The sequence below is a fragment of the Rattus rattus genome, chromosome 18 (genome assembly GCF_011064425.1).
Source record: "Rattus rattus isolate New Zealand chromosome 18, Rrattus_CSIRO_v1, whole genome shotgun sequence".
NCBI lineage: Eukaryota > Metazoa > Chordata > Mammalia > Rodentia > Muridae > Rattus > Rattus rattus.
In genome coordinates, this window is record NC_046171.1 from 10186963 (window position 1) to 10212766 (window position 25804).

General features: G+C 40.8%; 3 protein-coding genes across 5 annotated transcripts; 1 reads left to right on the forward strand and 2 right to left on the reverse strand.

Moving 5' to 3' along the window:
- Positions 1–1103: 1103 nt before the first annotated feature.
- On the forward strand, positions 1104–5340 carry LOC116887258 (H-2 class I histocompatibility antigen, L-D alpha chain-like). Of its 3 annotated transcripts, none has more exons than XM_032888824.1 (7): positions 1104–1197; positions 1384–1653; positions 1856–2131; positions 3102–3377; positions 3482–3595; positions 4893–4926; positions 5088–5340. In XM_032888824.1, exons 1-6 carry the CDS (start codon positions 1125–1127, stop codon positions 4901–4903), a joined length of 1020 nt encoding a protein of 339 aa, XP_032744715.1. In that variant the 5' UTR covers positions 1104–1124; the 3' UTR covers positions 4904–4926; positions 5088–5340. The 3 variants fall into 3 exon arrangements, with proteins under 3 accessions (XP_032744715.1, XP_032744716.1, XP_032744717.1); XM_032888825.1 differs by having other exon boundaries at positions 1113–1197; positions 5155–5340; XM_032888826.1 differs by having other exon boundaries at positions 1115–1197; positions 1476–1653.
- A 4594-nt stretch (positions 5341–9934) lies between these two features.
- On the reverse strand, positions 9935–10864 carry LOC116887366 (olfactory receptor 1361-like). Its single transcript, XM_032888962.1, has one exon. The coding sequence runs from the start codon at positions 10862–10864 to the stop codon at positions 9935–9937; it is 930 nt and encodes a 309-aa protein (XP_032744853.1).
- A 12660-nt stretch (positions 10865–23524) lies between these two features.
- LOC116887383 (olfactory receptor 12D2-like) lies at positions 23525–24550 on the reverse strand. The gene has a single exon (XM_032888978.1). The coding sequence runs from the start codon at positions 24407–24409 to the stop codon at positions 23525–23527; it is 885 nt and encodes a 294-aa protein (XP_032744869.1). The 5' UTR covers positions 24410–24550.
- Positions 24551–25804: the final 1254 nt, after the last annotated feature.

The following is a 25804-nucleotide window of genomic DNA, read 5'->3' on the forward strand; positions in this document are numbered from 1 at the left end:
AGTCTCTTGTATCCCCAGTGGGATGGGAGGACTTTATAGCTTGCACATAAGAAAAACTCAGGGGCTTCCACTCTTTACAACCAAAAGGTTTGACTGTAAGTGCTCTTGGAAGATTTCTCACCAGAGCACCAATGAGCACATTAAGAGAGGAACAGAGGATCCCCTTTCTAGTGTGTTTAGTGACCAGATTGTAGACCTCCCATCTTAAAACTATGTTTTGCAGAGGTGAAAACTCTTCTCTGACTCTGGTATCAACAATATTTCCTTTTCTTTGTTAGTCAAAGTCATACAGAGAACTTTCCTCTTTCAATTCATTCTCTCTCTCTCTCTCCCTCTCTCTCTCCCTCTCTCTGTTTGTAGCTCTCTCTTTCTCACCTCCCCTCTCTCCTTCTTTCTCCCCTTTCCTTCTCCCTTCCTCCTTTCCTCCTTTTCTTCCTATCTCACCCTCACTTTTCCCCTTCATTTTTTCTTCCTTCCTCATCCCACAGTGGTATTGACTCCTTAGCTGAAGACAACCTTGAACTCCTTCCAAAGCCTCTATGGCCACGTGTCCTGGAGACTGGGTTTACCAGTGCGTGCTCCCAAGTAGAACCTTAACACTTCTAACTTCCAAATGTGATCATTATTTGCAGCCATAAAAGTCACCAGAGGACCTGGGTTTTACTTCCAGCACTCATGTGGCAATCAATAGAACCAGTAACACCAGTTCCAGGCTGTCAGATACCCACTTCCTTCTAACCTCTGCTGGCACTAGGCACTCACGAGGTGCACATACAGAAATATAAGCAAAACATCAGCACACATACATTTTTTTGTTTGCTTGTTTTAGAGAACATACTGATCCTGGAATATTAGAAATGTTCTAGGAAACATGACATTAAGTACTCAGTGTAGGAGAACAGAGGTCAAGTCCAAGGCTAGGTTTCAGGTTTGATCCTTCCTGGTAGGAGTCAAAGGAGGGGGAAACCCAGCATCAGAAATCCCCCCCATTTCTTCTGAGGTTTCACTTTGTTAGTCAAACTTTGTTGGGTAGTTTTGCATGGATACTGATGACGCTTCCCCGCTTCTCATTGTAATTGGGTGGAGTGTACCTAGAGCATCCAATCAGGGCTACCACGGGAAGGATGGCGACCTCAAACAAGTTCTCTCTCCTGCTGATGGTGGTGGTCGCTCTGGCTGTTAGCCAAACAGGTGCTGGTGAGTTCAAGGGTCTGGAAGGAAATAAGCTCTGAGGGGAGGAGCATGGGCATTAGGACCAGACCCTCCGGATCCCTTCCTCACCGGTTCCCTAGCGCCGCTCCCTGCCCCACCCCCACTCCACCGCTCGTGCACTCTCTGGGGTTATCAGTGAAGGGTTCTAATGTAACCCTGCGCCACCTCCAGGCCCACATTCACTGTGTTATTTCCACACTGCCCTGTCACGGCCGGGCCGTGGGGAGCCTCAATATATTTCTGTCGGCTATGTGGATGACAAGCTGTTTCAGCGCTGTGATAGCGTTGAGGAGATTCCGAGGATGGAGGCCCGTGCACCTTGGATGGAGAAGGAAGGACCAGAGTATTGGGAGGAGCTGAAACTCAAAGTAAAAAGCATTGCACAAAGAGCCAGAGCAAGACTTCGGACCTTGATCCGCTACTACAACCAGAGTGAAGGCAGTGAGTGACCCCAGGTCTGGGTTGGACTCTTATATGTCCCTACTGCTAAACTAGATTAGCCCTGTGTCTCAGGTTTGAAGTTTGGTTGGACTTCAGAACTCTCATAAACCCTTAGTTGGTTTCACTTTCAGTTTTAGCCTAAATCTTGCTAGTGGGCAGATTGCGATGGGGTGGCCCAGGCTGACAGCTTGGTTGTGGCTAGGTTCTCACATCCTGCAGTGGATGGTTGCCTGCGAGGTGGGGCCAGACATGAGACTTCTTGGAGCACACTATCAGGCTGCATATGATGGCTCGGATTACATCACCCTGAATGAGGACCTGAGCTCCTGGACTGCAGCAGACATGGTGGCTCAGATCACGAAGAGCGAGTTAGAGTCAGAAGGTAGAGCAGAATACTTCAGAGCCTATGTGGATGGAGAGTGCCTGGAGCTGCTCCACAGATTCCTGCAGAATGGAAAAGAGATTCTTCAGAGAGCAGGTATGGGGAACAACTAAGAACCACTTTTAGAAGCCAAGATATCCCCTCTACCGTACAAGTGAGTCATGTTGTCTGGGGAGGGATCAGCTAGAATACTGCATAAGGAGGAGAATGAGTGCTAGTGGCTTTCCTGATCCAACATGAGAGAGTGACTGCCCTCCGGGCTGACCCTGCTTGCAGAACAGTGGAATCTGTCCCAGGATGGAAGGAGAAAATACCCTGAAATAAACAAACGCACACATTTCCATCCAGTCTGCAACTCATTGTGAACTATGGCCTCACTCAGGCCTGGTTCTCTGCTCACCCCCAATGTCTTTGGAGGTCACGCTCCACTGATGCTGAGTCTCTCAGCTCAACCCAATCAGGACTAGAGATGGGAAATCTGAAGACTCCTACTTGATGCTGTCTTAGGGTTTCTATTGCTATAAAGAAACACCATGACCAAAAGCAAGTTGGGGAAGACAGGGTTTATTTGGCTTACCCTTCCAGCACTGTTCATCATTGAAGGCAATCAGTACAGAAAGTCAAACTGCTGAGCTACAGGATATACAGGAGTACTGCTTCTTGGCTTGCACCCTATGGCCTGCTCAGCTTGCATTCTTGTAGAACCCAGGACCTCCTGCCCAGCCATGGTACCACCTACAATGAGTTGGGCCCTGCAGCATCAATCACCAATTAAGAAAATGACGTATAGACTTGCCTACAATCTGATCTTTTATTAATGGAGGTACCCTCCTCTCATATAACTTTAGCTTGTGTCAAGTTGACATAAAAACTATTTAGTACATTAACCCTGATTTTAGAACATTCCAAGGAATGGATTATGCTAGGTACCAGAATCGGCTCCTGTATGGTGCTTACATTCCTTTTGTAGCCTAATTCTGACCATCCCAAGGATGCTCACATGAGCTTCAATGACTCCCTTAAAATAATGCAAAATGCTTTTTTCCCCCAACTCTTCCCCACCCAGATCCCCCAAAGGCACATGTGGCCTATCACCCAAGACCTGAAGGTGATGTCACCCTGAGGTGCTGGGCCCTGGGCTTCTACCCTGCTGACATCATCCTAACCTGGCAGTTGAATGGGGAGGACCTGACCCAGGACATGGAGCTTGTGGAGACCAGGCCTTCAGGGGATGGAACCTTCCAGAAGTGGGCATCTGTGGTGGTGCCTTCTGGAGAGGAGCAGAAATACACATGCCGTGTGGAGCATGAGGGGCTGCCTGAGCCTCTTGTCCTGAAATGGGGTAAGGATGGGTAAGGGTAACAGAACTAAGGAAAGAAGGAGCCTAGATCAAGATCAGGGATGAGAACTGGGGATCGGGACCCTCACCCTCCACTTTTTTCCCAGGAGGATCTTCTCAGTCCTTTGTCGTCATCATGGTTATCATAGTAATCATTGTTATTCTGGCTCTCCTGGGAGGTGTGCTCACTGTTGTTTTGGTGTACAGGAGGAGGGATGCAGGTAAGCAAAAGGGTAGCCTGAGTTATCTTCCTCACTTGTGGATTTCAGGTCTTAGGTGGAATTGGCCCTCCCTTTTCTGTGGGAAGACCTTTGACCCACCACCTCAAATGACACAATGGTTTATTTTACTTAATCATTGTATTTTATTGTGTATTTATGAGTGTATGATATAGGTACTTGTGTGTATAATGTAGCTATGTGTTCAGTGCATGTATGTATGTGTGTATATGTATGTTTGTGTGTGTACATGTGTACACATGTGTATGTGTGTGTGCTTGTGTATATGTTTGTGTGTGTATATGTATATATGTGGGTGTATGTGTGTGTTTACGTGTATGTATGTGTAAGCTAGAGGTCAATACTGTGTCTTCCTCTATCCTTTCTGACTTTTCTTGAGATGGAATCTTACCAATTTGGTTAGAACAGCTAGCCAAAAAAACTCCAGGGATTCTCCTATTTCTGTTTCCCTGCACTGAGATTATAGATGATAGATGCGAATCAACCAGTTGCAGACAGACTGGATATACACACAGTTTAAACAGTTTACATCTAAATCCAAAATAATTTAATCTTAAAAGATCAAAATTCTGGGGACTATTTTTTTTTCTTATTTTTGGAGCTGGGGACCGAACCCAGGGCCTTGTGCTTGCTAGGCAAGCTCTCTACCACTGAGCTAAATTCCCAACCCACTGGGGACTATTTTTTGACTCATGTAAAGACCTTCAGTTACACTTTGAAGAGGCGTTTACTTCAGGTGTGTAAAGTATCACAGAGGCTACTTTATCCCATAAAATAGCATATACGTTTGCATCCACAAGCACTTGGGTGCACTAATGAAAGTCACACTGATGTAGCATTAATGTCAACTAGGAAGCAGTATCACAAACAGACGCTCACCTTGCCTGAGTCTCTGTGGTGACAGTCTACTCTGCAGGGGGCCATGTGAAAGAAAAGCTGTAATCAGAGTGGAAGCACCCTGCTGAGAACAGAGTCCAGAAGGCTTTATTATACTTCCTGCATAGGATCACCAGATTTTCAAATCCTTCCCTAAGTCTGCAGTCCTGGTTCTAGTAGCTTCCTTTGGGGCCAGCATTAAGCCTTTTCGTAGATCTTCATGGCACTGCTGTCTTCCTGGCCCCTTGCTCATTGCGTTCTTTCCATAGGGGAAAGATGAGCAGTTATACTCAGACTGGTGGGATATGGTCCCTGATATGAAATAGAGTAGACAGGAGGCCATGGGGCAACACAGCCAGCTCATCTTGTGGAGTCTGACCATGTCTTATTTATTCTGCTATAGGCATGCTCTGATGCTTCTCTCACCATTTAGAAAGGTAAGACCTTGCAGGGCCTAACCTGCAGCATGTGGTAGAACAGAGGATAGCCTTTTGGGTTATGGGGACTCTTAAGGGTTGGGACATTTGAGTTTGGATCTTAGAGCATTACCGCTTCCAGAGGATAGGCTGAATATCTTCTGGTTTTTTTTTCCCCCCAGTATGAAAGCACTGCTTGTGTGGGACTGAATCTGTTCCCCATAACCGTGTTACCTCCCTTTTCACCAGTACCACAGTGGAATCTGGGACTTCTTCATGCCTTGTGGAACTTTAGTTTTCTATGAGCAGCTTCTTCCCTGGTCAAAATAAGAATGTATATATAACTTTATTTTTTTTACCTTCTTGTTATAAGAAGTTGGTTGTGTTATTAAAATTTGTAAATTTGAAAGGGAATAAAAGTGAACTTACAAACCCCATGTGTTTAATGCACTCAGTCTGTTGTGGGTGGTTCAGAGGGCAGCTAGAATGCAAACTGTGGCTGGGATTTAACAGTGGAGAGTCTTCCACGGACTTGGATGTATTTATGTCCTCTACCATTGATCTTCAGGGTAGGAAATGGATTTGGACCAGGATGCCATGTGAGTTATGTATTCAGCATTGATGAAACTGCTTAGGGAATGACTAAAATGAGAAACGGAACAAAGACTGAGCCTTAGGGACTAACAGTTTTATATCAGCAGTTATCTGAAATACAGTGATGGGTTATATTCTATTTTGTATGGATTTGGTTTTTATTTTTAAATTTAGTAATTTTAGTGCTTCGAGATTTAATGCAATTTGCTATTTAGTTTTGGTTTCCCTGTGGGTTACAAATAGATTGCCTTAAGTCTCATAGGAGACTTTGGACTTGGGTATTTTAAACTGTGTCAAGAGTGTGATAGAGGGCTGGAGAGATGGCTCAGTGGTTAAGAGCACTGACTGCTCTTCCTGAGGTCCTGAGTTCAAATCCCAGCAACCACATGGTGGCTCACAACCGTCTGTAATGAAATCTGATGCCCTCTTCCAGTGTGTCTGAAGACAGCATCAGTGTACTTATATATAATAAATGAATAAATCTTAAAAAAAGAGTGTGATAGATTATGGAAACTTTTGAAAATAGACTAAATGCATTTTGCATTAGGATATGGCCACAAGGATATGGGCCCCATGGTGTAGAATGCGGTGATTTGAATGAGAATGGCCCATCTATGCTTGAATATTTGAACATTGGTCCACAGATGATAGAACTTGATAGGTGTCTTCACCTACAAAATAAATTGAATTGAGCCAAATTAAAGTATAAAGGCAGGTTCATTGGGAGCAGCTCTCAGGTGGGTTCCCTCGGTTTGTAGCTGGGCTTATTAGGGTCTTTTTGTAGGGGAGGGGAGGGAGGTGATGACATGCTGGGCTTATTGCCTTATCAGGTGAGTTTTTAAGGCCCTATAGGGTGGTTTTAAGTCCAGTTGACCACTTTGGAATCCAGAACTTGGAGCTGGCTTTATCTAGTATTCTATGAGGGCTTTTGCAAGCATGGGCTCCTGGTCGAAAGAGAAGGGAGGGGACCCCTTGGCCCCTACTATCTTGGCATTGTTCCCAAACTCCAGTGTATCAGAACTATTTGAGAAGGATTCAGAGAGTTAAGGCCTTGTCCAGGTGGTGGCACTACATCTCTTTAATCCCAGCGCTCAGGAGGTAGTGGCAGGTAGATGTCCCAAATGAAGGCCAGCTTTGTGTGGACAGCAAGTTCCAAGGTAGCCAGGGCCACACAGAGAAATCCTGTCTTGATAGAATAGGAGGAGGAGAAGGAGGAGGAGGAGGAGGAGGAGGAGGAGGAGGAGGAGGAGGAGGAGGAGGAGGAGGAGGAGGAGGAGGAGGAGGAGGAGGAGGAGGAGGAGGAGGAAACCTTGTTGGAGGAAGTGTGTTATTGGGGGCAGGTTTTGAAATGCTCAAATGTCCATTCCTCCACTGGCATAAAACCTACTTCTTCAGGATTCTAGCACATATTGAACACCAGCTGAGACAGCCAGCCTCCATTCTCCTGTACTGAGGGTTTTTTTTTTAAGGGGGTGAGGGTCGTGCCTGGGTTTTAAAATATGAGACATGGAGACATTTGTATAATATAAGGTTTTAGCATTTTCTTTGGGGCAGTCTCCTGAGATAATCATCCCAACTCATCCCTTCTCCCATCCACCTCCTGTCAAGCATGTAGCTCTCAGATGGCCTTTCTGTTCTGCTTCTCTTCCAGCTCCAGCCTCCAGTTCTTCTTATTATTGCACAGCAGTGGCTAACAGGGAAAGACTAAGGTGCCATAAGTGTGGTACTCACATATTGGTGGCAACCAAATGCTGTCTAATTGGACTTAAAGTCTACTCATCAGGAAGAATGTCATACCTTGTACTGGAAACCTATCCAGCTTACCAGGGCTAGTGAGGTCATAGATCTTAGTAAGAATCTACTGTGGCCACTTTGGTAAACCAACATAATTCACTTTGGTAAACCAACATAATTCCTTACTACATTCGAAAGTTTATCCTTATACCTATAGATAAGTGTAGCTACTACCCTTCATCAAAAAAGCCTCTTTTTACAGTAAATGGAGACTTAGTTATGGTTTCTACTGCTGTGAAGAGACACCATGACCAAGACAACTTTTATAAAGGGCAATGTTTATCTGGGGCTGGCATACAGGGTCAGAGGTTTAGTCCATTTTCATCATGGCAGGAAGCATGACTGTCCAGACAGGCATGGTGCTGGAGGACCTGAGGGTTCTACATCTTGATCTGAATATAGATAGGAGCTGACTCACACTCAGCTAGAAGGAGGGTCTCAAAGCCCACCCCACATTGACACAGTTCCTCCAGCAAGGCCAAACCTATTGCAACTTGGCCATATCTGCTTTAACAAGGCCACACTTCCTAATAGTGCCACCCTCTGGCCCAAACATATTTAAACCACTAGAGACCATTACAGAAAATCACAACTGAACATAGAATAGAAATCAACTGACTACAGGGATCCCAGCTCCAATGGATAAATCTACATTACAGCTCCTGCCTCTAAGGTTCAGGGAGCATCTCAGAAGGAGGTGGAATACCAGGTAGTATATTGTGAAAACATGTCCCCTAGAAATGACTCCATAAATAAGACAGGAACGGTGACAATGTCAACATACAGGGGGGAAATATGTGTGGGTTCTCACCACTAGACAAAGAACTATAGACAGCTGATAACTGTTGGAGGAAGAAGAATTAGAGTCCTCCAGGAATAAGTCCACTCACTGGTTTTCCAATACATGGTGGTCAGCCCAGAAACCATATACACATAAACAACAAAAATGCACTTGGATGATATTATATATGTGACTTTATAAACTCACATATACACACATACACACATATATACATACATACGTATTTAACAATAATAGTCAAAGAAAAATGGTTGTCAAATTGAGAGTCAAGAAAGGACCAGGGAGGGTAAATTGGAAAGGGCTGAAGCAGTGATTCTCATCCTTCCTAAAGCTGAAATTTTTTTTCTTTTCTTTCTTTTCTTTTTTTTTTTTTTGAGCTGGGGACTTAACCCAGGGCCTTTTGCTTTTCAGGGAAGCGCCCTTCTTCTTGGCTAAATCCCCCACCCCGGAAGTTCTTTAATATAGTTCCTCATGTGGGTTTTTGACTGCCAACCATAAAATAGCTTTGTTGCTACTTCATAACTGTGATTTTGCTATTGTTATGAATCATAGTATAAATATATGATATGGGGGATGTTAGTTTAAAAGATTATGTGAACTACTGTGTGTTGTTTCCTGCATACAGTGTAGTGCTCTGAGATGATCATCACACTAAAGACATGTACTGAATTGTCATTCTGTAGCCTGTTGCTCTATATAGCACTGGTGCTAATGACTAACGAAAACAAAATTATACCGTCAAAACACTGATACTTAAATCTCTCCTATTGTGTGTGTTTGGTTTGAGCATGCAAACTTGATGGTTGAACGTGCAATTTGCTTTCCCAACAAATGATGTGTCATAAGTAACTCTACACACACACACACACACACACACACACACACACACACACACCCACACCCACACCCCAATAAATTATTTAAAAGGAAATCTACATTGTACTCGTCATTAAAAGATAGAATAAAATTATACTCTTTCTCATCCTGCTCCTATTGACCTGGATTGTTGTTAGATTCACCAGCTTCCTGACCTCTTACTTGTGATTTAACTTCTATGAACTCTAAATCTCCCTTTACCGTGATTTGTCAGTGGCATCCAAGTTCAACTGGAAGAAGGATATTAGAGAAAGACTGAAATACTTAACTTCACTAGATCTCCAGAAGGAGATGCAGTAAAACATCTAAGGATATCAGGGGGCTGTTGATACTAAGCCACTGGTAGGAATTTCAATAATTATCACATGATTTTAGTGATTGCAGTGAATATTCAACCTCAGGAATATGAATATAAGAAGACAAATTAAAAGATAACAAACCCAACATAGTATTTTTTCTAGAGATCATTTTATTTGTTACTTGACTTGTTGCTGTGGCAAAACATCTGCCGAGCAATTTAGGAATGAAAGATTGATTTTACTCATGGCTTGAAGAATGCAGTACATCAGGATGAGAAAAGTACAAAAGGAATATGGGGTCCTAGATTACACTGCATATGTAGACAACAAGAAAAAACAGATGAATAATGATAGTAAGCCTGGTTTTTCATTTTTTCCTTCTTCTTTCCAAGATTATTCTAAGGAATGGATGGTTCCTCCCACATTCAAAGTGGATCTTTCCTCCTTAGTGAAATCTCTCCAGAGACATTGTCACAGAAACTCCCAGATGTGTGTTCGAGGTGATTCCAAATTGCCCATAGGTGTGCACTGAGGGTAATTCCAAATCCAGTCCAGTTAACACTGACGATTAGTCACAGCAATCATATAATTGTACCATGGGCCATGGTGTTATCTGACTCACTTTGCATGATGTGGGAGTGTGGTCCTTCCTGATAGATGATCCTTATTTGTGAGACTTCTCCATGTTCAGGATCCTTCTCAACGAACTCTTAACATCCCTATTTCTCAGACTATAAATGAAGGGATTCAGAGTGGGAGTTACCAAGGTATACATGACAGCAGCTACCACCTCCCCAGAGGAATAAGAACTAGATGGGGGCTTCAGGTAGGTGGTAAAGACTGTGCTGTAGAAAAGGAGGATTACAGAGAGGTGGGAACTGCATGTGGCCAAGGCTTTCCTTTTCCCCTGTGCTGATGGAACCCTAGCCACGGCATAAAAAATACAACCATAAGAACTTACAATGCAGAGAAGTGCACCTATTGTAAAAATTACAACCAAAACTATCATCAGGATTTCATTGAGGTGAGTATCTGAACAGGAAAGCAGTAAGAGAGGCCCAAGATCACAGAAAAAATGAGGTATCCCTTCATTGGTTTGAAAATATAACTGAGAGAGCAACAAAGTATGGGTCAGAGACAAACAATTAGTTACTCCCCATGACCCACTGACCAGAACCCCACATCTACAAGGAGTCATGAGAAGTGGGTAGAGCAGTGGGTGGCAGATAGCAGCATAGCGGTCAATAGCCATGACTGCTAGAAGCAGGTTATCCATGTCAGCAAAAACAGCAAAGAAGTAAAACTGAGTCAGGCATCCAGAGAATGAGATTGATCCATCTCCAGTCCACAGAGCCTCCAGCATTTTAGGGACTATGGTGGTGATGGAGCAAAGATCCACGAGTGAGAGCTGACTGAGGAAAAAATACATGGGTGTGTGGAGGTGGACATCAGCACCAATAGCTAACAGAAGGAGCAGGTTCCCTGAAAGTCCCAGCAAGTAGAGAGCAAGAAAGATGCTAAAGAGGAGCTGCCATTTCTCTGGGTCCCTGGACAGTCCCAGGAGGATAAAGTCAGGAGCTTGACTGCAGTTCATCCTTGGTCTTTTGCTTCAAGACGAAATTGGTCTGAAGACAATTCAGGAGCTGCAGGCAAGACTTGGCATCAACCCAGACCTGGTCCCTTGGCAATGGGTCTCCCTGAGGCATAAACTGAGCAATGGAAACCATAATAGGAAAGGGAGGGAAAAACCTGGAGTTCATTAAAAATGGTACCCTAGGGAAACATGAAGTCAATTTGTTGAATGTTTACCAGGAGGCCACTGACCTCTGCGTGAAAGGTATGATATTAACAATCGTGTTATATGGCAGAATGCAAAGTTTCCCGTGATTATTTTGATTCTGATTCATTTGAAGACAGAGGCTGAATATTATGTACTTAACTCAGTGCTGTGCTGAAAGTGGGATTTCAATAAATTCTTCTGTCCTTCCTGTCTACTACCCTCATTGCACCTCTAGGAGACTAAGCAGACTACCACTGTTTTACTGGTGATTTTCTGTGATCACTATTGAGCCTCAGTTAATGTGTTGTTCACAGTGCTGCCCAGAGAGTTCCTTTAAAAAAGAATCATATTACTCATGGGCTCACAAGAAGTTACTGGGATACCATATGTTCTATGATGTGTATACACTTCGTGTGCCTTCTATGGCTCTAAATATTTTGATCTGGGAATGCCTCATTGACTCCATCATGCTCACTGCCCACATTCCATGAGTTATTAGCAAAGTCCACATTTCTCAGTACCAATTTTCTGTTTCTGTCAGTTTCTGTTGCTAGCATAGTATTACCAACTAGGTAAAGTAAAAACGATATATTTTGCATCAAAGTTCAAGTAAAGCATAAAGAAACCCCTTGTGATGGAGTCTGAGCAGAGAGCAACACATCCTGCTAGATGTGAGAAGTTTCTGTCTGTGACTTCTGGTAACCCTTCTTAAGCCCCTACTGTCTAATCATTGTGTATGTACCTAGTCCAAAAAGAACCAAAAGTTCCACCACAGTCAGACTCAGTTTCCCTAATCTTAGAACCTCATTGAGCTGTGTTATGACTCTGAGAGATAATACGTTGTTTTAAACCATAGTGTTTACACATACCATCTCAGTTTCTCTCCTAGGAAATCTTAGACTTCTTTCGTTGGCAGATGTGCCTTGCAACTTCCTAGATCACCACACTTGTGATATGGAGGATGCTACCATGTATATTTTGTTTAAATGTTTAGTGAAATTTTAAGTTAGTATTTGCCTCCCTCTCAAGGAAATGAGACATATTATGATAGAGCAAAGCAGAACCTTATTCTCCTCTTCCAAGTATGCCTAGTGCTGGTCATAAAAAAACCAAACAGAAACACTGGTTATGAAAAGGGTCATTGCTTAGTAGTGATTGGAGGCAGGAGTGGGCACTGCATTGTCCCCTTCTGTGGTTCATTTAGTATTTCAGGAAAGAACCACATTTCTCCCAGTCGTTGTTGTGCTGGTGTGACTTTAACACATGATGGTGCATCCATGCCTTTCATTCCCACATATATAAACAGTGTTATAGCACTGTTCTCCACAAACTCTTTTACATTTCAACCCATTGATCACCTTTTCTTACCTTAACTGGACATTTTCTCATCAATTCAACCAAAGCTTATTGCATCGAGAGAATAACTGGCTATATTAATTGTACCCTAATTACTATAATTCACTGAAAACATTTCAGTTTTTGCCTTGTCTCTATGCTCAAATACCTCTATTTTCTCTTCTTTCCTCTTAATTACATATACTGTCCTGTACCTGGTTACTAGGAACTCCTAGGTATGCCTCTGCCCACCTATTCTACCCCTTACTAGACGTCGTGTTTTTCTGCTGGTCACTCAAAATTTTCTAATTCTTTCTCCTGACATCATGTGCTCTTGTTAACATTAACCCCCATTGTTCTTCTTGCCTGATAGTTCTTCATCTTTAGTCAAATTTTACCAGGACTACAAGACTATGTTGTAATTTTTCTTCTTCTCCATCATTAAACTATTGTTGAATACCTTAAAAGGAGAGAACATATAGCAGGTCTCCCTATATACAAGAAAATTGAAATAATTCCCTGCATCTGATGAGACCATGAAGGATTGAAGCTGGATATTAACAACAACCAAAACTAGAGACTCTACAAAGTAATGGAAACTGATCAACTCTCTACTGAATGAAAAATGGGTCATGACAGAAAGAAAGAAATTAAAGATTTTCTAGAATTCAATGAAAATGAACACACATCATATCCTAACTTATGGGACACAATGAAAATGGTGCTAAGAAGAAAGTTCACATCATTAAGTGCCTGAATAAAATAATTGGAGCAATCCCATACTGGCAACTTGACAGCCTACCTGAAAGTTCTAGAACAAAAAACTCTAATCATGCCCAAGAGAAGTAGAAAATGGAAGAGGGGGAGGAAAGATTTTAAGAGTGAGGGGGTAGAGGACACCAGGAGAACATGGCTCACTGAATCATTAAAGCAGGGTTCAGATGGACTCACAGAGTCTGAAGCAGGAAGCACAGGTCCTGCATGGGTTTACAGCATGTTATCAGTGCATATGCTATGGCTGTTAGCTTGGTGGTTTTGTGGGACTCCCAAGAGTGGGAGCAGATGTGTCTGTGATGCTTTTGCCTGGTCTTGGGACTCTTCCTATTGTATTGCCTTGTTCAACCTTAATATGAGGGATTGCCTTGCCTTGAATTGTGTGTAGTTACATCTTGGAAGCCTGCTCCTTTCTGAAGGGAAACTGAGAAGGAATGGATCTGTTAGAAGAGGGGTGCAGTGTGTATATGGGAATAGGAAAGCTGAAGGGAGGAGAAGCTGAGGTCAGGACGTATTGTATGAGAGAAGAATCTATTGTCAATAATAACACATATGGTACATGTTCATAATAAGATTTTAATCACTAATAAAGAATAGTGAAATAAAATTTTCAGGGAAGTGAATGATCTTCAGAAAAATGTATTAAATGAAGTGATACAAGCTCAGAAAAGTAGAAACCTCATGTTCTTACTCAAATGCGAATTCTAGCCTGTAATGTACACATGTATGTGCTTGAATTGGTGTAAATGCAGATAAAGCCTTCAAAATTATAAGGGGGACCAAAGGAGAGAGAGAGAGAGAGAGAGAGAGAGAGAGAGAGAGAGAGAGAGAGAGAGAGAACAACAATCCAGTCTTTGTGGTGCACTAGTGGTGCATTAGGAATATACATTCTTCCCACAAACTATATGGGGAGTTAAATTCCCCCATATGGGGTGATGTTATAATTTTACTTGTTTCTGGTTCTTTTTTCATACTGTACAGTAAAGATCATCTAAGGCTCAGAATCAAACTTTTAAAAACAGAGCTGGGTCATGTTACACTAACTGGGAATGATGAGCTATATGTATGTGAAAGACAGAAGACGTACGTAGGTATGACACAATATCCTTTTTTTGCCTTTCTCTTTTCATTTCTATGTTCATTAATTTTTGATGCTCACAATAGGAAGTGGTCCAATGGATAAATGTTTTAGAGTAAGGAGACATGAGTTTTTCAGGAATATGTTTTAAAATGAGAATGAGAACCTCAAAGATTCACAAAGCTGACACTCACCTGGAGATGCTGTTAAGTCACAGATGTCACACTCCACCCAGGAGATTCTTACTTAGGAGATGTGAGAATCTGTATATATTTATATATAAAACATATTGAATACATTGCATCTCAGAGCAACTGAGACTCAGTACTGAGGTTATCTGAAAACTACTTCAGCATCTCTGGTTGTATCTAAAGACTTAGCTTCAGATGGGCTACATAGTGATATGCGATGAATCCCCTGGCTTGTAGAGCTATTGACTCATTTTTCTATTTCTTATGACATATTTATTCAAAAGCTCCTGTCTCAATTCCTATTACCTTCTAATCCAATAGTTTTAATTCAATGCTTTCTTGGACTCTTTTAAAGCAAGCACTTATGCTTGTATTTCCCAAAATAACTCTCATCAATGTCAGGTTTAAATTTCAGTCCTTTAAGTTATTTGATTTTTTTTTCAAAAAGACAGCTCAATTGAAAAGCCTTTGTTTATACTTCAAACCCTTTGTCTGACTTTCAAGGTACCTACTGTACTCTCCTGATTTCTAGTGATCTCTCTGACTCACTCTCAGTCTCCTAATCTGGTTTCTCCTGCTGATTTAAATTTCTTTTAAATTCACTTTTATATCTCTTTTCTATTTCCACTTTCGTGCTTCACTCTGTTCAAGTTTTCAATTCTGGCTTTTTTCCCTCAACTCTCTCTCTCTCTCTCTCTCTCTCTCTCTCTCTCTCTCTCTCTCTCTCTCTCTCTCTCTGTCTCTCTCTCTCATATGTATGTATGCATATGTACATAGTATCATTACTTCATAAGAACAATTTTACTGTGAGAGATGTTTTCTTTTAGGTCAGGTTATTTACACACAACTTCGGAAATTCACATGCAAATGTAATGATGTCCTACCTTCTATGTTCCAGTCTGAAATATGAGCTCGTATTCCATAAAATACCACACTTCACACTTACCCTTCTGACTTCTCTAACGTCCACTCCTGAGTGATGAACTTGGAAACATCCACTCCAGCCAATGTTCTTAGACCTAAAAGCATCCTGCCCTTTGCATGTATTGCTGAGACCATATCTGAGGGTAGACATGATGGAGCCTGCATGTCTAGTCTGTATTACCTCTCTTGGGATCAGAATAGGTTACTAATACAAAAAAAACTTTTCTGACCTTTGAGAGTCAGTTCCCAAAGTTACTCATTAGCAGCAATCTCTAATGAATTTCTACTGAGAATATACCTGTAGATGTATTTGAAAAATAAAATTACTAATTGGCTGTAAAATATTAACTTCAATACAGATGTGAAAGCAAAAAGATATTTATAGCTAATGGTGTATTTATAGTCATTAATCTACCTTTTAACGAAGGAAGACCAGAATCCTTTACTTGTGCTGATATTTCCTGGCAATACCTAAAAGGATCCCCTCTGATGTAGGAGTTTTAAAGTGCACTTTTCTAAATATATATAGATTCAGAAGTGTGTCATAGTCATTAATCACGTACCCTTAGATTCTGACAGCATTGCAAACCTAATTCTATATAAATGAGAATCCTTGTTCTAGTCTCCTAATTTCTCATTCAATTTTTACCATACTTGATGATCACTTTCACAATTCATGAATAGCTGTATAGTGTACCATTCATTGAAATCAACTAGGAATCATATTTACCTATTTGGGACCAGTAGGACAACATGTGAATTTACATGTGCTAAAGTAAAGATGCCCAGAGGTTGGTAATATAGAGAAGAGATGGTGCATTCCCAAGATCATGAGAGAATATTGTTTCTGTGTCTCTGGGTACAGGAACCTGCTAGGACTGTGATGTCCCAGGAATTATGATAATTTTTCTGTCCTCTTAGGAACGTGATTGAATTCAAGAATCAAATTGATCTGATCAGATTAACAAGAAGAAAATGTGAGAATCTTCCCTAACACATAGCATCCTAGGGAAACAATGATCTATGGAAACTGAGTCAGAGACTTACAAACTAGGTTTGGGGAAGGAAGAAGAGGAAGCTGTGCATTAGCTACTTAAGTATGTGCAGAGTTAAAACATTGGAAGCCAGACCAATTCAAGGCTTTCTCAGAGGCCCTGATGGAAGGATAAGGGAACACTGATTGTTGCCCAAGGACAGACTTGGCAAGGTCCAGTCTGGAGCTGGGGTTGGGACCTTGAATGAGATAAAGTTTCAGTTCCTGGAAACCTAATGTTTTCTTACATGAAGGGCTGTGATTATCAATCCTCTGGCTGCTGCATGCTAGTTTGTGATGTCCTTGAGACGTCCTGGGTTTTCTTCGTGCAACATTGCTTGATTAGCTTCTGGTAACATAGTCCCATTGTATGATATCTTCGATTCTGTCCCATTTTTACTTTGCAGGTAGTATATAAAATGCCGTAATTATTAATAAACTCATTTATCATGAGATCAGCTCATTAAAAATCAACCCAAACTTTCTTTTCTTTTCTTTTCTTTTCTTTTCTTTTCTTTCTTTCTTTCTTTCTTTCTTTCTTTCTTTCTTTCTTTCTTTCTTTCTTTCTTTTTCTATTGGATATTTTTTATTTACATTTCAAATGTTATTCCCTTTCCTGGTTTCCCATCCATGAGGTCCCTATCCCATCTCCCCCCTTCCTCTATAAGGGTGTCCCCGCTCCTAAGCTTCCCCCAGTCCCTCCTCCCAGCCCTGAAATTCCCCTGCACTGCTTGGTCCAGCCTTGGCAGGACCAAAGGCTTCTCCTCCCATTGGTGCCCAATAAGGCCATCCTTTGCTACATATGCAGCTGGAGCCATGGGTCTGTCCATGTGTACTCTTTGGGTGTTGGATTAGTCCCTGGGAGCTCTGGTTGGTTGGTATTGTTGTTCTTATGTGGTTGTAAGCCCCTTTAGTTCCTGCAATCCTTTCTCTAATTCCTTCAACGTGGACCCTGTTCTCAGTTCAATGGTTTGTTGCTAGCATTTGCCTCTGTATTTGTCATGCTCCGGCTGAACCTCTCAGGAGATGGCCATATCAGTTTCTGGCCACCTCGCACTTCCTGGTTTCATCATTCTAATCTAGTTTTGGTGGCCATATATATATGGTTTACATGTGGAGCAGTCTCTGAATGGCCATTCCTTCAGTCTCTGCTACAAACTTTGCCTCCATATCCACTCCTATGTATATTTTTGGTCCGCCTTTTAAGGAGTGAAGCATCTGCACTTTTGTCATCCTTCTTTTGAGCTTCATGTAGTCTGTGGATTGTATCTTGGGTAATTTGAGCTTTTGGGTTAATATCCACTTATCAGTGAATGCATAACATGTGTGTTTTTTGTGATTGGGTTACCTCACTCAGAATGATATTTTCTAGTTCCATCCATTTGCCTATGAATTTCATGATATCATTGTTTTTGATAGCTGAGTAGTACTCCATTGTGTAGATGTACCACATTTTCTGTATCCATTCCTCTGTTGAAGGGCATTTGGGTTCTTTTCAGCTTCTGGCCATTATAAATAAGGCTGCTATGAATATAGTGGAGCATGTGTCTTTATTGTATGTTGGAGCCCAGAAGTGGTATAGCTGGGTCCTCAGGTAGTTCAATGTCCATTTTTCTGAGGAACCTCCAGACTGATTTCCAGAATGGTTGTACCAATTTGCAATCCCACCAACAATGGAGGAATGTTCCTCTTTCTCCACATCCTCACCAGCATCTGTTGTCACCTGAGTTTTTGATCTTAGCCATTCTGACTGGTGTGAGGTGGAATCTCAGGGTTGTTTTGATTTGCATTTCCCTGAAGACTAATGATGCCGAGCATTTCTTTAGGTACTTCTCAGACATTCAGTATTTCTCTGCTGTGAATTCTTTGTTTATCTCTGTTCTCCATCTCTTAGTAGGGTTATTTGGCTCTCTGGAGTCTAACTTCTTGAGCTCTTTGTACATACTGTATATTAGCCCTATATTGGATGTAGGATTGGTAAAGATCTTTTCCCAATCTCTTGGTTGCTCTTTTGCCTTAATGACAGTGTCCTTTGTCTTACAGAAGCTCTGCAGTTTTATGAGGTCCAATTTATTGATTCTTGATCTTAGGGCATAAGCCATTGGTGTTTTGTTCAGGAAATTTTCTCCAGTGCCCATGTGTTCGAGATGCTTCCCCACTTTTTCTTCTATTAGTTTGAGTGTATCTGGTTTGATGTGGAGGTCCTTGATCCACTTGGACTTAAGCTTTGTACAGGGTGATAAGCATGGATCGATCTGCATTCTTCTACATGTTGACCTCCAGTTGAACCAGCACCATTTGCTGAAAATGCTATCTTTTTTCCATTGGATGGATTTGGCTCCTTTGTCAAAAATCAAGTGACCATAGGTGTGTGGATTCATTTCTGGGTCTTCAATTCTATTCCACTGATCTTCTGCCTGTCTCTTTACCAATAACATACAGTTTTTATGACTATTGCTCTGTAATACTGCTTGAGGTCAGGAATGGTAATTCCCTCACAAGTTCTTTTATTGTTGAGGATAGTTTTCAATATCCTGGGATTTTCGTTATTTCAAATGAATTTGCAAATTGTTCTTTCTAACTCTCTGAAGAATTGAGTTGGAATTTTGATGGGGATTGCATTGAATCTGTAGATTGCTTTTGGCAAATGGCCACTTTTACTATATTAATCCTGTCAATGCATGAGTATGGGAGATCTTTCCATCTTCTGAGATCTTCTTCAATTTCTTTCTTCAGAGATTTGATGTTCTTGTCACACAGATCTTTTACTTACTTGGTTAGAGTCACATAGTTGTATTTTATGTTATTTGGGACTATTGTGAAGGATGTCATTTCCCTAATTTCTTTCTCAGCCTTCTCATCCTTTGAGTAGAGGAAGGCTACTGATATGTTTGAATTAATTTTATACCTAGCCACTTGCTGAAGTTGTTTATCAGGCTTAGTAGTTCTCTGGTGGAACTCTTGCAACCCAAACTTTCTTTTCTTTTTTTCTTTCCTCATTCCTCGTCCTCCTCTTTAGGGATCCATCACCGAAGAAAGGCCTACTGGTCCATGTCATAAAAGGTAAGATTTATTTTAACATAATCTGTTAAAGATTCTTTCTGCAAGGACAAGTTGTGGCCATGATAGAGAAGCTTTTCCAGCTGTAATAAATCAATCTAAATTAAATATGCCATATCTTACAGACGTTCCCTACTATATGTGTATAGATAAGATGGGGAGTGCATCATTGAGATTAGGAATAAATGTTTATTGTACGTCTATAGTTACAAGTAACATAATTTGCTTTAGATACCTGACACCAGTTAATATTTATTTAATTCTGTCACCTCATCGAATATTCTGAAATACTAAAACAATACATTTTGTAGTCTTTTTTTCTCCACTGGCATGTGGATTCAGGATTTTTCTTCTCATACCCCAGACAGATCTGTTTCTATGATACTGAACAGGATCTGTGATGATGTAGGGGGATTACTTAACCTTCAGTCAATGAAAATATCCTAAATATTACAAGAGAATTACAAGAAGGAGGAAGAAGCGGAAGAAGAGAAAGAAGGAGAGGAGGAAGAGGAACAACAACAACAACAACAACAACAACAACAACGGGAAGGAGGATACAGAGAAGGAGGAGACAGAGATGGAAATGAAGATGAAGGAAGACAAAGATGAAGAAGTAGAAGAAGAAAGAAGCATAGGAGGAAGAGGAGGAGAAGGAGGAAGAAGAGAAGAAAGAGGAAGAACTAGAATTTCATTTGGTTTATAGTTTTTGAGGGTCCAGGACATTGTTCTTTGTCCTGTCATTTTAGCCAAATATCTAACTGGATGGAAGAGATTCTTACCCCATGCTCCACAAAGAGCATATAGAGTAAGAATAGGAGCTGGAGTAACTACTAAAGGCATATCTCTAGAAAGGAACTTCTTCAAGCAACATTCAACTTCCAAAAGTTTCCATAGTCTCCAAAACAGTGCCACTCCTTGAAAATAATGTCTTCATGCCAGTGCAGTCTACTTTGACCAGAATTTTGATTCCCTCAAAAGCCCCAAAATGGTGGTTTTGCATTATTAAATTGAGTGTGAGATTTCAGTGGCAAGGTTGGAATATTATGGCTTAAAATGATGTGTTGTGTGTTAAGTTGATAAGAGACAGACTTGTGATTGTTCATCTTGAGAAGTTTTACAGGCATCAGAGTCACTCAGTGTCTATGTCTGTTATCACCCTACACACCCAACTAACAGGACTACACAGGGACTCTTTCTCCCCCTCCCAGAAGTTGATCTGCTGTTGCCAAACTACTGTCAGCTTCCCTCTGCAGCATAGTCTGCACCTTCAACCACATATAGCTTTATCTGTGAGTCTAAGCCACACCACAGAGAATTTCCTTGGCTCATCCTGACTTTCAGAGCTATCATTTAGTGAGTGTAGACTCCAAAGACCTCCAAAGAGAAGTCTTTGACGCTTGGAGACATAAAAACTTAAGGGCATCTGACTATCTATTCAGTTGGGTTTATCCAATCATGAGAATTCTAATTTCCTTGATCATAGATGTGTCCAATGACAAGGGCTGTTTTCCCAGCCACTTGAAAGGTTGACCAGGAAAGTAACACATTCAAAGCCTTCCTAAGCAACAGTCAGTTCCAGGCCAGCCTGGAAAATTTCAGAAATCCCTGTCTAAAAAAAAATAGGAAAGAAAGAAAGAAAAATCATTTCCAGGCTCTCTCTTTCCCTCTTCCTGGCAAGATTTCTCAAGATGAACACTTCTATAGTACCTATCAGTGAGAAAGCTGCAAAGGGCAGCACCCCGTTCTACTGCATATTCTTGCTCCATGGACCAGCGATTTCCCATGAAATGTCATGTAGTCCACCTGTGAAGTACTACAAAGACTTTTCTTTCTTTTTTTATTTTTCTTATTTTATTTTATTTTATTTTTTGCTTAAAATTCTACTGATGTGGGGCAATGCACCCTCTCCCATCCTTTTGATTAGAATCTTACTTTGGATATTATTTCTTTTATAGACCTTAAGTTCAACATTTCTGGATCTATTTTGTTCTCTTCCTCCTGTTTCCTGTTGTATGCCATTCCCTTACACTACCCAAACCCCTGATGCTTTGTGAATATGCAGGACATTACTTGACATCTGCCATTTTACAGTTCTCTTTGTCATTTATCTCAATTATTTGCCTTCTCATTTGAAAAATAAGAAATTAGGACAAACTTTAAAAAATTACCCTTAACTCCTCTTTCAACTATATTTCTAGTTGGACAGCTGTAGCTGCTTGTATTCTAATGCTAATTATGTTCCCCCAAAAACCTGTTTGCATGGGACCTGCTGCTTCTGTGAACCTGCCCTCCCCTCTTCCCCATTTGGTTCTAATTGATAAATAAAGATACCAACAGCCAATAGCTGGATAGGACAGACAGAGGCAGGATTTTAGGATTCCCAGGAAGGAGGGAGAGAGAGATCTGCCATAACAGGACAGTGTGGAGAAGAGGAGAGACACCATGTCTGAGAAAATTGCAGGGCAGAGAGGCATAGCCATTTTGCAAAGGAGCCATGAGAGTGGGACTGAGAGGTCTGCCCAAATGGGTCTGGAGCAGCCAAGATAGAACAGAATTAGTAAGTAATAACTGAGGATTAAGCACATGGAGGTTAGGCAGTGGTCCATCTATTGTGCTGTTTAACGCTTATTAAAATATAAAGGCTCTGTGTGTGTCTTTCATTCAGGGACATAAACCATTGGGTTAGCAGAACCCACTGCCAGGCTTTATGAATCATTATTTCAATGGCCAGCAACAGCTTCACATTAAAATCTTCAAAATATAAAGTTATTATAATTTTATTATATTTCAGAGTATACAAGTAGTGGCTTTTTATTTGATTTATTCACATACACATATCATTATACTTCATTCTTCTTTGCTCCATCCATTACTCAGAATTACAGTTTCTTGAACCATAGATGAATCCAATGAGATTGGCTGTATCCACAGCAACTTGAGAAGTTGACCAGGAAACCAGCACATTCAAAGCATTCTTAAGCATCAGTCGATTCTAGGCCAGCTTGGAAAATTTTGTGAAACCTTGTCTCAAACAAAACAATCAAAAATCAAATCAGAAAGAGGCCTAGGGAAATAGTTGAATACTAAAGTATATAACTCTCACTAAAGGCATAGCTTGTGTGAGATTTTGAGTTCAAAATCTCTTAAAGTTATTTTATTGATCACATTATAGAATCATAAACTAAGGTGGCCTTATAGATAAATGTACCTATTAATATTCATCTATTCAAAACATGGGCAAAACTTGCATATTTTGTTACACCTCATCCATTGTGTGCCGTGAGGAAGGGGAGAGAATACACCAGTGGGCTTCTGAAACAGCAAAATCTTTCATTACTCCCACTACATAAATAGAGTCGCTGATCTATCAGGACCACCAGACAAGGACTCCTATTTCTTTTGGCAGCACCAAGCAGGGTCCAAAGCAGAGTCTATAAACACAAAACCTGCAAGCAAATGAGCCGTGTTTGTTACAGTTTTCATTTTTGCTAATCAGAACTCAGGGATTCTGGACTTTCACAAGTGTTCTATCATTGTCCTCTGACATTGAATGTAAATGGTTTTGCCAAAACAATCAAATGAACTTGTTGTTTCTTTTATTAGGGGGTATTATATTTTGGATAATCATTGTCACTTAGAGAAGAGGTTGTTAGCAAAGAGGATGTTTTGGGCTAACTATTGTTGGTCAGCTTAGGTAAAATGAAGTCTGAAGTCAAAATGGCAGTACTTAAGACAAGCTCCCTTTATCTGCTCCCAGCAATTTGGATACTTGATTTTACATATAAACAAAAAGGGAAGAATACCAAGTCGGGGTCATCAATGTTTATCTTCCAAACAAATTCAGAGTTGGCATTTTATAGGGAGTACCTGGTTTGTTCCAATTTCCATCTTATATATAGATTGGAATTTTAAATACAGTTGAGCCACATGTATTTATGTATTTATTCTCTTACTTGGTCATCTTTTTATACACATCATACAATTGCAGAATCAAAAAAGTTCACACTTCAGTATTCACATTAATTGCTGGTATTTTAATATTCCAGAATAACTTAGTAGATTTCTTCGATTCAAAGCTATATTCTGATTTTCCTATTCAAAGCACCCCTCACTTCCTTGTTCCTCAGAGTATAGATAAGTGGATTGAGTGCAGGAGTGACCACAGTGTACATGACAGCAATGATCCTGTCCTTTTCCAGGGAGCTCCTTGAATCAGGATTGATATAGATGAAGAGAACAGGAGCATAGAAAATAATGACAACCATGACGTGAGAGGCACAAGTGGACAGTGCTTTGTGGAGCATGCTGCAGGAACGAGTCTTTAGAAAGAGATAGGCGATGATGTAGAAATAGGAGAGAAATGTCAGAAAGAAGAGGGCAATGGCAACGGTCCCTGTGAATGTATTGAGCAGCCACCTGTTGAGTTCAGTGTTTCCACAGGCCAGCTCCAATAATGGCTTAACATCACAGAAGAAATGATGGACATGGTTAGAACCGCAAAAGCTCAATCGAGATGTCAATATGGAGTGAAGCAGAGCAGGAATAAAAGGAATGGCCCAGATGACAACAATCAACTGGATGCACACATGACTATTCATGATGGAAGGGTAGTGGAGTGGTCTGCAGATAGCCACAAAGCGGTCAAATGCCATGACTGTCAGCAGCAGGGCCTCTGTGCTACCCAGGAAGTGGAAGAGATAAAGCTGAGTTATGCATCCCAAGAAGGAAATTGCTTTGCTTGTGGAGAAGAAGTTCTCAAGCATCTTTGGCACTGTTACAGTGGAGAAGCAGATATCTACACATGCCAGGTTTCCCAGGAAGAAATACATTGGTGAATGGAGTCTCGGATCCAAGATGACGATCATCAGGATGGATCCATTCCCAAACACATTGACAAAGTACATGACCAGGAAGGTGAGAAAGAGAATAGGGTTTAATTCCTGAATGTCTGTCATCCCCATGAGGAGAAATTCAGTGACCAATGTTTGATTCAGTAACACTTAAAAAGAAAAGATAGAGTAGTTTGTGGAACACTAACCTTTGTCCATCAGTCTTTCTCGGCAATAATTTTCTTGCCAACCCAAACACAGTTTGTGTGAGTAGTTTCTATAACCCACAAAATTCCTGTGAAGAATTAATGTATTTTCCTATCATACTATTAAATATTAAGTCTAAATTTCTGCTGTATATTCCTATTAAAACATATTTTAACTTGTTATATTTTTTACTAATAATATCTTTTTATTGGAGATGCAGAACAGGTACCATCGTACCATTTTCTCTAGCTGTATTTACATTTTGATCCAACTTTCTTTTCATCTCTTTTGTTGTCCCTAACTGGTAGTAGCTTTAAAAATATCCCACCAGGCAGACAGCCTCTAAAAGTAGGAACATTCTTGAAGGGTTTTAACATGAAGAAAGTAGGCAGGGATAAATTTGTTTCAATCACAGAGTTAATAGAAAAGTATAGACAGTTTTATCACAACAGCAATTCCACTTCATCGAAGAATGTATACGGTGTAGACACATCTTTGCACTGATTTGTTTCTTAATCATAATTGAGCCAGATGAGGTAAGAAACATGACCACATTAATTTCTGGAGTCTAACCAGATCAGATTTGTTGTAGCAATAGTGTCTTCCATTAATCTGAACCATTAAGAACCTTAGAAATAGATCCCTAAGATGTTCTCTGATCTCCAAATGCACCCACCACAACTCAAGCAGTTCCCTCCCTCTGTTTCTTGATTGCTGGGGTTAAAATCATTCTGCTTTGCTGACCTAAGACACTTTCTGCATAATAAATTGTACTTTATGATATTTCTATTCTCCAGCTTACACTGAGACTAAAGAAAACCCTTTCCAGGTCACAGAGTATTTGAACAAGAAAATGTCTGCTCTGTGGACCCAGCAAAGTTCTCTCATTTTATCAGGAGGAACTACAAATACCTATGGCTTTAGTAGTTTTGAACTCTTGGCTTCTCTGTTACGTCTTTGAGCTCATTCTTCAAACATTGAGGAGGTTCACTTAACTCTCTGCTAGCATCACTAATGGGACCATGGTAAACAACTTTCTTGTGTTTTACCTTCCCAAAAGTCAGGCTGCCTTAAATCATCCTACTCTAAAGTTTCCAGGGTGGATCTGCCCACCCAATTTTAAGACAGTTTCCTCTCTATGAAATTAATTCCTGGCATTCTTTCCTATCAAATGAAGCCTTGTTTTCTCCTACAGAAATAAATAATTTTCATTTTACCTGCATAATCAGAAAAGAAGTGTTTTCAATGAATATTAAATGTTTTGAGGAATAAGTGGATTGGAAAGGTTTTCCTACTTAATAGTACACTCAGAACTTACTA